Genomic DNA, 14,555 nt, shown 5'->3' on the forward strand with positions numbered 1-14,555 from the left:
AGGTTTTCGTGATATTTTGAGACCCCCCCCCCCCTCTCTAAGGGGGGGCTGCCATACAAATGAAACACAATTTTTTGCATTACTCGGAAATTAATCAATCAAACGAAACCAAAGTTGGCATGTGAATGTTTTAGGGTGCAATAAATGTCTCTATGATGGTTAGACAGTCCTTCCCCCACTCAAAGGGGGGCTGCCATACAAATGAAACACAAATTTCTGCATTACTCGAGAATTAATCAAGCAAATGAAACCAAATTTGGCATGTGGAGGTTTTAGGATGCAATAAATGTTTCTATGGTGTTAAGATACTCCTTCCCCCTCTCTTAGAGGGGGCTGCCGTACAAATGAAACACAAATTTTTGCATTACCCGAGAATTAATCAAGCAAATTAAACCAAATTAGGCATATGGAAATTTTAGGGTGCAATGAATGTTTCTGCACCCTAAAGTTAAAGTTTCTGATGTACAAACTATGGTTTTATTGTTCTAAAGGAAGATAAAGTAGTGACCGACTGATCTGGCGTTTTGTTGTGTACTGAATGAGAGTAGATTTGATTGATTGGTGATCGGTGGTTGGCTTTAATTTGATATGTAGATCTTCTCATTCGGTCTAGTAGTTCAAAAGCTATGAAAAAGTCAATTTTGGAAAGTTGAAGAAGTAAAATGGAAATGGTCACCCTACTAAAAAAATTAAAAAAATAAAAATTGAAAAATTGCGATAAAAAACAAAACTACCACTTTTCACGAAAATCTGAGAACCAATGTATCGGTTTGGCATGGAATGGCTGTGTTTATATAAAAATGGAGTGATTTCTGTCTGTCTTTCTGATTCTTATGGACTTGGAAACTACTGCGCCGATCGGCGTGAAAATTTGTGTGGAACCAGGGATTTTTATGATAGTTTGAGACTCCCCTCCCTCTTTAAGGGGAGGCTGCCATACAATTGTAACACAAATTTCTGCATAACTCGAGAACTAATCAAGCAAAGGGGTAGGGGTAAAACTCGAGGAAGGAATCGTCCTATTTCAAATGTCATCATTTTATTATATTTTCTGTATCAAACATGTATTTCAAGTAAGGGAGGAACATGTTATTTGCAAATGATTAAATCATCTTGATCGAGAATTGGATCTGAAAATGATTTGATATTATAATGACGAGCTTTGGTAAAAGTACTAGGAAATTTATGGTAAAAGGAATTTGTGAAGGGTAATAATTAATCAATGAATTCTGTTCTGCGAATGAACCCATGGACGTTCGTTTAGTAAGAAAACGTGAATGTTTGAAAGTATTTATATCAAAAAACCATTTCGGTCGGAGACGAATGAATCGTTAGATTCAAAGTCTCTGTAAACAAAGGAAAAGAAGAAGAAGAAGACCGTTTTGGGCGAGACGAAGTTTGCAGGGTCAGCTAGTCTATATTAAAACTTGCCGAGTAAAAAAAAGTCAATTTGTTATTGATGACGCTGTAAAAAAATTAAAGACAAATCGCGCTCAAAATTGACAGTAGTACCAACTTAAAAAAATAAAAAAAATTGAAAAAGGTTCAGTGGAAAGATTTATAATTACAAATTTTCGGTTTATATTTGACAGAATGTATAAATGTTTTGTTGAGGATTTTTTCGTATTGTGTTTCTGTAAATAAAAGGCTAGTAACGTCACTAAATATCGCCCAAATTGCGGTTGAAATATAATTCTTATGGATCATTCCTCTTGTCACTTTGAATACTATAAGACAGATGATTTAGCGACATGAAAATCCTAAATAAGAACATACCAACATTATGATCTACATACTAATAATTTGGATTCTCTTGTCTTGTATTTATCACGCATGACTATTTTCGAATCAAATTCTCCTAACTTTATGCAATCAAAAGCATGTGCTCTTTCGCTCTGTCATTTGGCTAACGCTTCGACATAAGCAATGCTTTTCGCAAGCGTTTCCAAAAAAGCTCTTGCTCTTGTATTCGTTCTTTTGGCCACTTGATGTAAGTCTTAGTTTTCATTAGGTAGCTAAGCGTTTTGGGACATTTGCGTTTAGGGATGTCTTCCAACAGAACCAGTATCAACTCATCACGACGAGTTTCCAGCAAGCTAAAACAGAAGGAAAAGATAAAAAAACACGCACTAATTTAAGTTGTTGAATTGTTCCTCTTTCTTTGGAATATACAATGTTTATGTAATATAGTACACTTACCGATGTTGGGCTAAATGCATTTCAAATTGACACCAGCGACTGAGCAGGAAGCTCTCCGAAACTATCAACAAGAGACAACGTGAACGATCCATACACGAGATGATGTTCTCCAGGATGCTATATCCTACCTGTAATTGAGTTATTCAGATTATCAAGTACAAACATCTTGAAACTTAGAATACCTGGAAATCTCTTTCATGCAGACAAACCGTCAATAACTCTTCTCGTTCTAAATTTGGTAACATCTGATCCAGTATCCAATCTCGATCGTTGTCACTATAGCTGACAAAAACATCATAATGGAAAGGTGTTTCCTCCTCTAAGTGAGATTTATCCAAACACATATGGTCATCGTTGAAAAAGCTCAAAATAGCTGAGTTTTTCAGTAATTTAAAAAAATACTTGATGTAGAACCAATTCCAGTAAATTACAAATACCAGAAAGAGCATCACTAGTAGTAACGAACCGGAAATGGCGTACAAAACGATGGATTTTTCTGCAAACTCTTCACTGACAATTTCATATTCATCTGTGTCATTGATTTTAATGTATTCATTATCGACTCCCCGTGGACACAAAGGCAGTTGGGCAACGTTAATTTTTTTCTTGCTCGTGAAGTTCATGCATTGATAATCTTCCTCAGTGTAATCAAAAAGATAAGTACGTTCAGCCTGTACATTATGCAATGCAGACATGTTATTTCTAGAGTTTACATTTTGCACAAGATCAGAAAAATTGTTTCGTACTATCATTGTCATGAAAAAGATATAATGGCAAGTACATTGCAAAGCATTGCCTCCCATTGCAAGATATTCGAGAGCGTCAAAATCTTCCATCATTGCCATTGTGATCAATAATAGATTATTGTTCCTCACATTCAGCACTGAAATCTTGGGATTATTATGTAAAATCCTATGAGACCACGATTGAATGAAATTCTGACTAATGTCGATTGACTCCAAGCCGGAGAGCGCGTAAAACGGCGCATTCTCCAGATTCACCAGAAAGTTTTTTCTTAAATTTAAAACTTTCAATCTCCGCAAACCCAAAAGCCAATCCAGTCGATTAATGTTGGAATTCTGGAAGTACAACACTTCTAGGCTGTCTCTCAGTAACGTCATACTGTTAGCATTGAGTGTTCTCGCACAGCCTGAATTTCCTGAAAGATCCAACATTTTTATACTTTTCATCAGGAAGAGATAATCCATGATAGCTGGCAGATTCGTGTAACAATAGCTCACGTATTCCAGTTGTGAACCAAGCGAACTCAAGGCAATAAACGCCTTCAACTCTAGCTTACTGTGGGACAAATCTAAGAATCGTAGTTTTTTCATCGGTTCAAAAACTTTCTCATCCAAATCCATCCCAGCTATGAGTTTCATAAATGGATTTTCCGCTTTTACTTCTCTCTCGCGCTTCGAACTGTCCATGTGGGATAAATCCAGGTGTACAAGGCTGCTCAGCCGGCTGAACACCGGTGTCGATATCCTGCCGATGTAGTTATGGGACAAAAAGAGGTACTGTAGCGCAGGAGCACCGTGAAAAAAGTCCGACGGAAAAACTCGTAGATGACAGCGTCGCATGTCCAATGTGTTTAATGATGGCAAGTATGGCAGCTTTGAGTGAATTGCTAGAAATAAATATATGCGAGTTGAAAAACATTGTCTCGGGAACGTAATAACTCACCGAGCGCAGGTTCGAACTCCTTGAATGGATTGTTGGAAAGTGACAGGAACTCCACATTACTGAATCTTTCCAAACTGTCCACCGGTAGCATTGTTAATCGGTTCACGGCAAACGTGAGGTAACGTACTCGCTGAAATTGTTAGAAATGTCGTTATTTAACATAAACAATTGATAAAAATTGAATTGAATTATACAAAAAATAAATATTGTTATATGTTGCATTGAATAAGTTTAGACCGACGTGGATCAATAACGTTGAATGTTGTATTAAATGAAATAAATACTGTCTACGATATTATTATACTTCATAAAATTGTTAAATTTTGGCAGAAATATAGATCCATAATAATCTGTGTGCTGAAACACGCTATCAATGAAGAAGCCGGTTCATGCATTGCTGAAGTCATTCAATTCCAAAACGAATCCAGAATAACAGTAGAGGCCTCGTTGAGCCCCAAATTGTTCTTGTTACACTTTCCATTCAGCATGAATCAAGAGTATTTGCACAATATCAGTATTGATCCTCACTCGCAAAGAATAATAAGAAAATAGTCAGAAATTCGACTAGAAAGTAGTCATATATCGTAAAATATCCGAAAAAAAAACATTTTTTTGACGTAGAACTACGTCTTTCAGGAAGAATGCCAAATCAGAAACGTTTTTATGAGATAAAGTTGACGTTAATAACTATTTTCACAGCCAACGAAATTTACATACCAATCGACTCGGGAATCAGGAATGTTTGCTTGATATGCTATACATTACAAAAAAATAATCCCTAAACGGTTTAAATTAATGGCATTCATTCCCATTTTCCCATACATTCGCTCTGCCGATTTGGGTGCGCGTACGTCGCGTACCGTCAATAACGAGCAATGAGTACATTCGTTACTGCCCGTTTCCATCTTATTTGATATAAATAAGTCATCCGTTATTTGAAACCACACATTAGAGGCGAATGAACTGAAAAGTTTAAAGCCTCTTTAATTTAACATCGTCGTCGTCGTGAAACCACACATTCTTATTGAGGACACCGGCTTGTGAACATCGTTTGCTAAGTGAGCTGGACTGCGAGAGATCGAATGACTTTCTAAAGGCATGAGAGTGATGGAGTAGTAGCGGAATAGTTAAGTTTTCCGAAAGCTTTTCTCAAGGCTAGAGACGAATGAACTGTAAAAGTTTGAAGTCTCTATAATACATCACCTTTTTTAAAGGGTGTGTCACATCAAATTGTGTATAGATCACGTTGGCCATGTTTCACTGTCAATTTTTCGTAAAATTGGAAAAATGACGTCGAACGAAAAAGAGCGTCGTGAATTAATCCTGTGCACTCATTTCGAGAATCCGGAGTTGTCACATCGGGACATCGGTAAGATGCTGGGAATCGTCCAATCCACGGTCAGCAGAGTACTAAAACGATACTTCGAGAACCTAACCATCGACCGGAAGGTGAAGAACGGCAAAAATGGATGCTCCGTCAGTAAAAAAGATCACAAGCGCGTAGTTAAGCAGTTTAGACGTGATCCGAGAAGTTCGGTCCGGGATGTCACCAATAAGCTGAATTTGTCAAGTTCATTCGTCCAGCGGACCAAGCAGCGGGAGGGCCTGCGTACATACAAGGTTCAGAAGGCTCCTAACCGCGACGAAAGGCAAAACATGGTGGGGAAGACGCGAGCCCGGAAGCTGTACACCGAAATGCTGGCGATGCCGCATTGCCTGGTAATGGACGACGAAACCTACGTCAAAGCGGACTTTCGTCAGCTGCCGGGCCTGTTGTTCTTCTCCGCAGAGGACACATTCAGCGTTCCGGAGGAGATTCGCAAGCAGAAACTATCCAAGTTTGCCAAAAAGTATATGGTGTGGCAAGCGATCTGCTCTTGCGGAAAGCGGAGCGCCCCCTTCGTGATGACCGGCACGGTAAACGGGCTGGTTTACCTCAAGGAGTGTCTACAGAAGCGCTTACTACCACTATTGAAGCAGCACGAGGGCCCGACCATCTTCTGGCCGGATCTCGCTTCGTGCCACTATTCAAAGGACATGTTGGAGTGGTACGAAGCCAACGGGGTCACCTTCGTGCCAAAGGAAATGAACCCGTCTAACGCACCGGAGCTTCGCCCAATAGAGAAATATTGGGCGATTATGAAGCAGGCCCTCCGGAAGAACCCAAAAGTTGTCAAATCGGAGGCGGACTTCAAGAGAAAAAGGATTTCTGTTCAAAAAAAACTACAACCTGACGTTGTACAGAACCTTATGGACGGGGTAAAGAGGAAGGTGCGAGCATACGGGCTTGGGCTCGAAGTATGAATAAAAAGAAAATGCCAAAAGTTGTTTAATAGTTTTTATTTTACTGTCTAAAATTTTCAAAAGGATCGGTATACTGGGCGAATTTTTACAGCGTTTTTTCCGTGATGCAATTTGATGTGACGCACCCTTTATTATTACCCTCACCACCATCTCTCGGGAACTCATACTCGAGCTGCCTAGAGTTGGTTTCCTTTTTTTTTCACAGGACACTACAACACTTACAGGTAAGAGTACAAAATACAACAATTGATACTATTGGATCCCAGTGAAATGATATTTCTTTAAGGGATCTAAAAAGAGTGCACATATAAATTAAACATTATTGTGTAAAAAAGGAGAGATAAGACTACTGTATGTCTACACCTTACCTTACCTTGAAACCATACCACTTCTCGTTTGATGGTTACCGAAGCAACATCGTTGCCGGAGAGCGTCAAGCGGGACTGATTTGTTATTCTCAGGTGGAGATGAAGGAGAAGTATTGAGTTTCTTTCCACAAGGGCCCTTCTCAGGGATAGAGGCGAAAAACAAAAATGGAATGGAATGGAACCACAGTTGCGAGTGAACTAGCAAGCACAACACATAGAGCAGATATCATTAATGCCTAATACTGATTTCGCATACATATACAGACAGCTCGGTACATTTTTTTTATAGAGGTGAGGAACGCTCTTCCAGCCTTATCTGGGAAGGGATAACCCAGACGTCGAGTGGGGATCGCACCCACAAAAACCAAGCCCTCTACTCGTAGCCTCATTCCCCCCGGGACCACATCTAGGCGACTACTTCAGGGGGCGGCTGTGCTCATGCACTTCACGAGTTTTCAACGCTAACTAGCCTTGATCCTTCCCTTTTTCTCTGTATATCTCATTTACGAATCCGTTGTACTCCGCCACGCACATCCGTTGCACAGGATTCCTTTTATCCGTCGAGACGTGTACCGATTAGGAATTGCCCTCCAACTTGACGCGCAACCCGTCACAGTCACCCTCGCGGGGTTTCTCACCTGTCGAGACGTGAACCTATTAGGAAGCGCCCTCCAAATTGACGCACGCTTCGTCACAGCCACCCTCGCAGGATTTCTCTTCCCGACGGAGCGCCGATTAGGCAGTGCCCTCCAACATAACGCGCACTCCGTCACAGCAGCTCTCGTGGGGTACACACCGATTTGATGACGCCCTCCTAGGCGCTCGCTCCGTCGAAACGACCCTCGCAGTGTTCCTCCTTCCAATCCACCAACAGGCATTGCCAGCCTTTTGTTGTCCTGCTCTCCAGATTCCGCTTACCCGTCGAGACGTGTACCGATTAGGAATTGCCCTCCAACTTGACGCGCAACCCGTCACAGCCACCCTCGCGGGGTTTCTTACCTGTCGAGACGTGAACCGATTAGGAAGCGCCCTCCAACTTGACGCGCGCCCCGTCACAGCCACCCTCGCAGGATTTCTCTTCCCAACGGAGCGCCGATTAGGCAGTGCCCTCCAACATAACGCGCACTCCGTCACAGCGACTCTCGTGGGGTACAGTCCATTGCAGTCAGGGGTTATTACCACGCTGGTCGACCCTCCACTTCCGCTGTAGCTCGGACATGATGTGCACGATTACACTGTTCACAGCGTTCCAGGTTCCTCCTCGCGACACATTTCCTCCACTATGTTCCCGGCATGAATGGCAGGCAGCCCCTCGCGTCTTGCGGTGAACCTGGGACACACGAATACCACGTGTTCTGGTGTTTCCTCCACGTCTTCACACTCCGGACAGAGTGGCGACGTTGCGTGCCCGAACCGGTGCAAATATTGCCTGAAGCAGCCATGTCCAGACAGGAACTGTGTCAGATGAAAATTCACCTCCCCGTGCTTCCTGTTCAGCCAGGTCGATAGTACCGGTATGAGCCCATACGTCCACCTACCTTTCTCCGCCGTGTCCCATTCCTGCTGCCACTTCAAGAGTGATTCTACTCTCGCTGTTTTCCGGATACCTCTGATTTCCTTCAGTCTGTAGCACTCTTCGTCTTCCGCCATAGTGATGCCAATCGGGATCATGCCGGCGATAACGCAAACTGCCTCCAACGAGATCGTCCTATACGCGCTCGCAACTCGCATCGCCATGAGCCGAAACGTACGGTCCAATTTTCTACGATTCCGGTGGGTTTCGAGGGCCGCAGACCAGGCTGGTGCTCCGTTCCGCAGTATGGACGAGGATACAGCAGCCAGGAGACGCCTTTTTCTACTGCAAGGCCCTGCGTTAGGATGTTGGAACCCCCGGGGGCTTTCCTGGTTTTGGCAGCAACACTAACTTTTGGATCTTCCATTTCTTAGGAAAGTGACCATCATCCAGGCATTTCTGTAGCACTATCCTGAAGATGTCCGGGAACGCCTGAATCGCCGTTTTCAAGGCCGCGTTGGGGATTCCGTCGGGGCCGGGCGCTTTCTTTACCTGCAGTCTCTTCGCCACTGCGACCAGTTCTTCATTGGAAACTTGAGAACGTTCGGTAGCTATTTCGGCGTACGGTGTCGGTGGCCATATCGTAGGATCATGCATCGGAAATAAACCCTCCACAATGACCTTCAGCTTCTCGGGACACGATTCGACGGGCGTCACAGGTCCTCTGATCTTCGCCATCAGGACTCGATACACATTGCCCCATTGGTTGGCATCTGCCTCTCGGCACAGCTCCTTGAAACAGTTCGCTTTGCTCAGTGCAATTTCCCGTTTCAAGGCGGCTCTAGCTGCTCGGTACACCATATTACGTTCCTCTCTATCAGCACTGTTTTGTGCTCTCTGAACGCGTCTTCTGGCTCGAAGACAGCTAGCGCGAAGGTTGCGGAGAGAGTCGTTCCACCAGTAAGCTGGGCGTCTTCCATTTTTTGGTGCAACTTTCCTCGGCATGGTAGTGTCGCATGCTCTCACCAGTAGATCTGTCAACTTTTCTGCGTTCCAATCTGAAGCTCCGCTAGCTAGACGAAGTGCTTCGACGAAAAGGTCCTTGTCGAAAGCATTCGTCTTCCACTTCCGCTCACAGCTTGTTGTCCTCCGAACTAGCACGTGGTTTCGTTGACCGATTCTGTACCGGATCGCCTGGTGATCACTGTGCGTATACGACTCGCACACTTTCCACTCCGTACTCGCCAACAGCGACGGACTGCAAAAAGTAACGTCGATGATGGATTCGCGCCCATCTTTCCGGAAAGTGCTGGTGGTACCTTCGTTCAGTAACGTTACTTCCAGCTTTGCTAGAGCTTCCAGTAGACTGTACCCTCTGATGTTGGTGCATCTACTTCCCCACTCCACCGCCCAGGCGTTGAAGTCACCTCCAATGACGATCGGTGATCTACCGATTAGTTCCTCGGTCATTGCGTCTAGCATCTGGTGGAATTGCTCAGTTGTCCATCTCGGGGGTGCGTAGCAACTACACATGAAGATTCCATTAATTTTGGCGATTACGAAACCTTCATGTGAACCTCCAACCACTTCCTGGATAGGATATCTGCCCATCACCTGTATTGCAGCAATCCCTAAACTATCCGTCGCCCAGCTGCCGTTATCACGGGGTACTCGGTACGGCTCCGCTATGATTGCAACGTCGCATTTTGTCTCTGTTGTCGACTGCCACAACAATTGCTGAGCTGTGTTGCAATGGTTCAGATTGATCTGAATTATCTCCGTTACTGCGATTCTGCTAACGCCTTCTTATACGAGGGACACTTGAAGCTTCCTGTCGCATGGTCGCTGCCGTTCTCTGGTTTGCAGAGCAGGCATTTCGGTTGCTTCGTGCAGTCTCTCGCAACATGCCCTTTCTCACCGCATCTCCTGCACAGTTCAGACCTGTCGGGGCCTGTGCAACTTCTTGCCTGATGTCCAAAGCCCATGCACTGGAAGCATCTCTCCATCCGCTTGGTCACCCGGGGCACCATCTTCAGCGAGCAAACCGACCAGCCAACATTTATTTTGGTCGTTTCTACCATCTTATTGGCTGCGACTGTTGAGAGCCGTATCGACGCCGTCTGCGTGCCACCATATGCCTTCCTCATACGGATCGTCATTGGTGTATTGTCCAGCTTACACTGTTCTATCAACTCGCGCCTTAGCTCCTCGTCTGTCGTGATTTCGTCCAGATTTCTGCATTCGACCACTGATTCCTGGGAAAGAGCCCTCACTTTCACCTCCTCACCGAGCGACTTCGCAACCAGTTCCTTGAAGGCTGAACTTTTGACCGCCGGATCCCTCTTGAGCTCGAAGAGCATCTCTCCTCTCCATCTTCTGGGTACGCCTGGTTTTCACCACTTTCTCTCCCAGTTCTTTCAACTCCGGATCGTCCCTCACTTTCCGTAGGAGTGATGCATAAGTCACTCGTTCCTTCACCTCGACGATCAGGGCCTCTCCCTTACTTCGCTCGCGTCGGGGCCTAGGTTTTTTTTATCTCTTGCACCCCTTTCTTCTTTTCTTCTTTCTTTTTCCGTTTCTCCGTCTGTTTTTCGACAGTGCGCCATCCACTGCCTTCACCTTCCTTTTTGTTTCCCAGGTTATCATTTTTAACTTTCTTCAGGTCTTCTTCATCCCCTGGGGTATCCCTCTTCCTTTTGTCCGATCGTGGATTTCGTGGCGTCTTCAGCGTCTCCTGTATCTCGACGGACATCTTCTCCCTTGCTTCAGCGAGTGCTTTTTCGACAACCTCTGCTCGCGTGATCATCTCCTTCTGTTCACAGTCAGCAGCCGTAACGGCCGATTTGATGCTTGTGACTAAATGTTTTATCTCAGTATGGACATTGTTTTTGTCCTTAATGAACTCGTAGAGCTCGTTCACTTTTTTCTTGACCTCCATCAAGCTTGACCTCCCGACCTGCAGTCCTTCTAAAGAAGTGGTGGTGTTGGCTTTATGCGTTAGCACTTGTATCAGGCTACTCTCTCCTTGTTGTGGATCCTGTTGGTGTCCTGTAGGCAGGGCCTGACAATTTCACTTCAATTAGCACATCGTCACTCAATAATGTGTCTATCGCTTCTCAGAACAGAACCAGAACCATGCAGGCTATAAATATATCTATTCTCTTTTCACGCACAATAAGAAAAATATCTCGTCTCTTTCGTACATATTCCTTTCATTTCACGTTGATTCCTTTCATTCTGCAAACAAAAGCGACGTTAGAAATCGTCACTTAGAAATTAATTTGGAGCATCAATGTATTCTGGCAGTTTGTATAGAAATGAATGTTTCCTTGTTGCATTCGAAACTTATTCACTGAAACTAATGAAAACGGTGCAGTGAGTGTTGTGTAGTATGCCTGCAGGAGTAATTATTTACCGGCGCTAGTTGTCAGTGTGAAATTAGTGATGAAACGGATAGTGGTTTGGTCGGATACTGGATACCGATCAGCTTCGAGTCCGGATAGCCGAGTATTCGACAGCCCGATGTTTGTGGTTGTGCTTGTTTGTGTGCGTGCACGTGTATTTGTGTGGGTGTTTGTGTATGTACGCGCGTTTTTTAGGTGTTTGTGTGCGTGTGTGCGCGTGCATTTGGGCGTGTTTTTTTTGCTTGCATGCAGGTGTGCGCTTTTTTATGCGCGGGCATGTGTAGGCGTGTTTGCGCGCATTTGTGCGTTTTTGTGTGCGCGTGTGTACGTGCGTTTACGCGTGTTTTTTTCTTGCTTGTGTGCAGGTGTGCGCGTTTTTTTGTGCATGAGCATGTGTGGGTGTGTGTGCGTACGCGTGCACGTATTTGTGTGCGTGTGTGCACGTGCGTGCTCGATTCTTTCCGCGCGTGCGTCTGGGCGTGTGCACGTTTGTGCGCGTGTATGTGCGTTTGTGCGCACCTGTGCGTCCATTTGTATGTTTGTGTGCGCTCGCGTTTTTGTGCACATGTTTGTGCATGTTTACGCGTGTGTGTGCGTGTTTGTGCACCCAATGGTATGTGCGTGCGCGTGCTTCCGGCGTTGTGTATGCGTTTGTGCGTGCGCTCACAATTCTGCGTGGGCACGCTGAAAGCGCAGACCTAGTCGAAAATCGCGTAATTTCGAGCAAATCGTGTAAAAAAAATCGCGTAATTTTGAGCGAATAGCGTAAAAAATATCATGCAAAAAACGCATAAAAAAGAATCCAGCGTACTTGCAAATAACATGCTTCTTCGTAACATGGAATACATGTTTGATACAGGAAACATAATAAAATGAAGACAGCTCAAATCGGACTATTCTTTTCACCCTTAGAGAGGGTGAAAAACTTGAGAAAGGAATAGTCCGATCTGTGCCGTCTTTCATTTTATTATATTTTCTGTAACAAACATGTATTCCAAATAACAGAGAAACATGTTATTTACAAGTGATTGAAGAATTTTGAACACGGTCCGCGACGATCCATTTTGGTAAAATAAAACTTACGTTTGAAAGCAGCAAGCATCCTCTGACATGCGAAATGAAAATAAATATAACCCGTTCAAGCAGTTTTAATCGTCAGTGAAAGCTTCTGCTTTTATACTTATAAGAGAACGAAAGAGGAAAGGAACGAAACAAAAGAATCAATGTTACTGTATGCGTAGAGAATATTTCGTTTCCACTTCACCCCGATACACTGAAATTAATCCACCGAAAATGACTGTAGTGGAAGTGAGAGCTGTATGAATAAAATTCAATCACATTTATTAGCTTCGAAAATAACTAGCCCTGCCTGTAGGTTTCGCTATGGCTGTCTGGTTGCGAATTGGTGATCTCTGGAGCTTACCGCTCCTTGCGAACACGCTCGCCTCTCCTGTTGGAGTGTCTTCATTCCCGTCGTTTCGTCTGTTGATTTGTTCGAAGGTATTCAGCTCGGTACATGAAGAGGAAGCCCTCTGTATCACAGTGTGTTACGACAAAGAAGGTTCATACGGGAAATTTTTGTGCTAGTGCGGATATGGAAGAGTATCCAGAATTTTGGAATATAGAATATAGACTGCTTTTATTTAGATATACAACACGTTTTATCAGACATCAGTTTTTCCATGGAAGTACATCCAGGTGTTTTTTACGGGGGTTATACGTACCTCGTAAAAAACCGCGTTAAAAAAACCCGCGTTAATTGGAAAATCCGCGTAAAAAAACCGCGTTAATTTGAAAATCCGTGTAAAAAAAACCGCGTTAATTGGAAAATCCTTTTTTTGTGCGGGGGATAGGGACCGCATAAAAAAAATCGTGCAAAACTTCACCAGTAGCTTTAAAAAGTCGCGTTCGGTACACATTTTGAAAAAAACTTTTTCTGTGCGGTGGATAGAGACCGCATAAAAAAAGTTTCCCCCAAGAAAATAACTCAAATCCACGCCGTTCACCGTTCAATTTCCTTTTGTTCCCCTGCTTTGCGATGAGACAGTTTGCCTTTTCGGTTGCGCGTGGCTGTTTTGTGCTTCTAGATGTATGACGAAACGTGTAGCTGTTAGACATCATGTCATGCAAACACTTAGAAAAACTTAGAGCATTTGATGGGAGGAAGGGAATGATTTCAGAAGTGGATAATTGAGACGCAAATATGCTTTTTCCGCACTGAAATGCATATAAACCATCCAAAGAAACTAAATCGACGATAACTTCGTCAAATATGCTTCTTTTCATATACCGCACAAAAACAGGTTTTACTGTAATTTGTTGTAGAACCCCAAGATGCTGTCATATATATACCGACATATAGTTTTTGGGTCGACTTGTGTGCAAAACATACATTGTAACGATTTACGTAACCAAGCTTTCCCAGACACTGATGAAAGGTGAATTCAAATACCTGTAGTAAATCTGCTGATTCATTTGTCGTGTAGCGAATACTATTCTTTATCAGCGTTTTGATTTGATCATTATCAGTGACTTTTCGAACAACTAAATGTATTTCCTTCAATAAATAAAACACATTTTTAATTAGTTCCTACGAGGAGTGTGCAACAATTAATAAGCGTAGTATAAATAGTAGAAGTGGAAAAGTCTGTGTGTCACCGGATATTTCGATCATTAATTTCTATTCCCAAAAACCTACAGAATCACTATAATCAATTGCAAAATTGTTATTGTTTTTGCATTTATAACTATATAAGCAATATCTAACACGTCATTCACACCAAAAGCTTGAATCGGGAATCTTCCGCAATATTGCGGCCGATTGTATTACAACTGTACAATCAGTATATCCAATTCCACTTCCTTCAATTTCCCTCCAAAAGCATTCTTCCTTCTCCGGAATCTGGATGAATTCATGCTGAAAACGATATTATAGAAGCTGAGATCCTGTGGCGTCGAAAGGAAATGTTGTGTTACAAATCACTCCACTCTACTGAAAACGACATATAGGGTAACACGGGGTGAGTTGGACATACGGGGTGATTTGGACCCCATTATCTCCCCATTATCTCAAAAAGTACG

At 43.4% G+C, this 14,555-nt stretch overlaps 1 protein-coding gene across 4 annotated transcripts in view; it reads right to left on the bottom strand.

Moving 5' to 3' along the window:
* Positions 1 to 1,582: 1,582 nt before the first annotated feature.
* Positions 1,583 to 14,555, bottom strand: part of LOC129770118 (toll-like receptor 13) — a 77,212-nt gene continuing 64,239 nt past the window's right edge. For 3 of the 4 annotated variants that reach the window (XM_055772758.1, XM_055772759.1, XM_055772756.1), the window contains 4 exons: positions 3,886 to 4,015; positions 2,382 to 3,829; positions 2,200 to 2,327; positions 1,583 to 2,096 (listed from right to left, as the gene is read on the bottom strand). In XM_055772758.1, coding sequence (XP_055628733.1) covers positions 1,907 to 2,096; positions 2,200 to 2,327; positions 2,382 to 3,829; positions 3,886 to 4,015 — 1,896 coding nt within the window. In that variant the 3' untranslated portion in view covers positions 1,583 to 1,906. Of the gene's footprint in view, positions 2,097 to 2,199; positions 2,328 to 2,381; positions 3,830 to 3,885; positions 4,016 to 4,079; positions 4,284 to 14,555 lie in introns of those variants that run through there. The other variant, XM_055772760.1, reaches the window with a different exon arrangement.

Source organism: Toxorhynchites rutilus, chromosome 2, assembly GCF_029784135.1.
Source record: "Toxorhynchites rutilus septentrionalis strain SRP chromosome 2, ASM2978413v1, whole genome shotgun sequence".
Classification (NCBI taxonomy): Eukaryota; Metazoa; Arthropoda; class Insecta; order Diptera; family Culicidae; genus Toxorhynchites; species Toxorhynchites rutilus.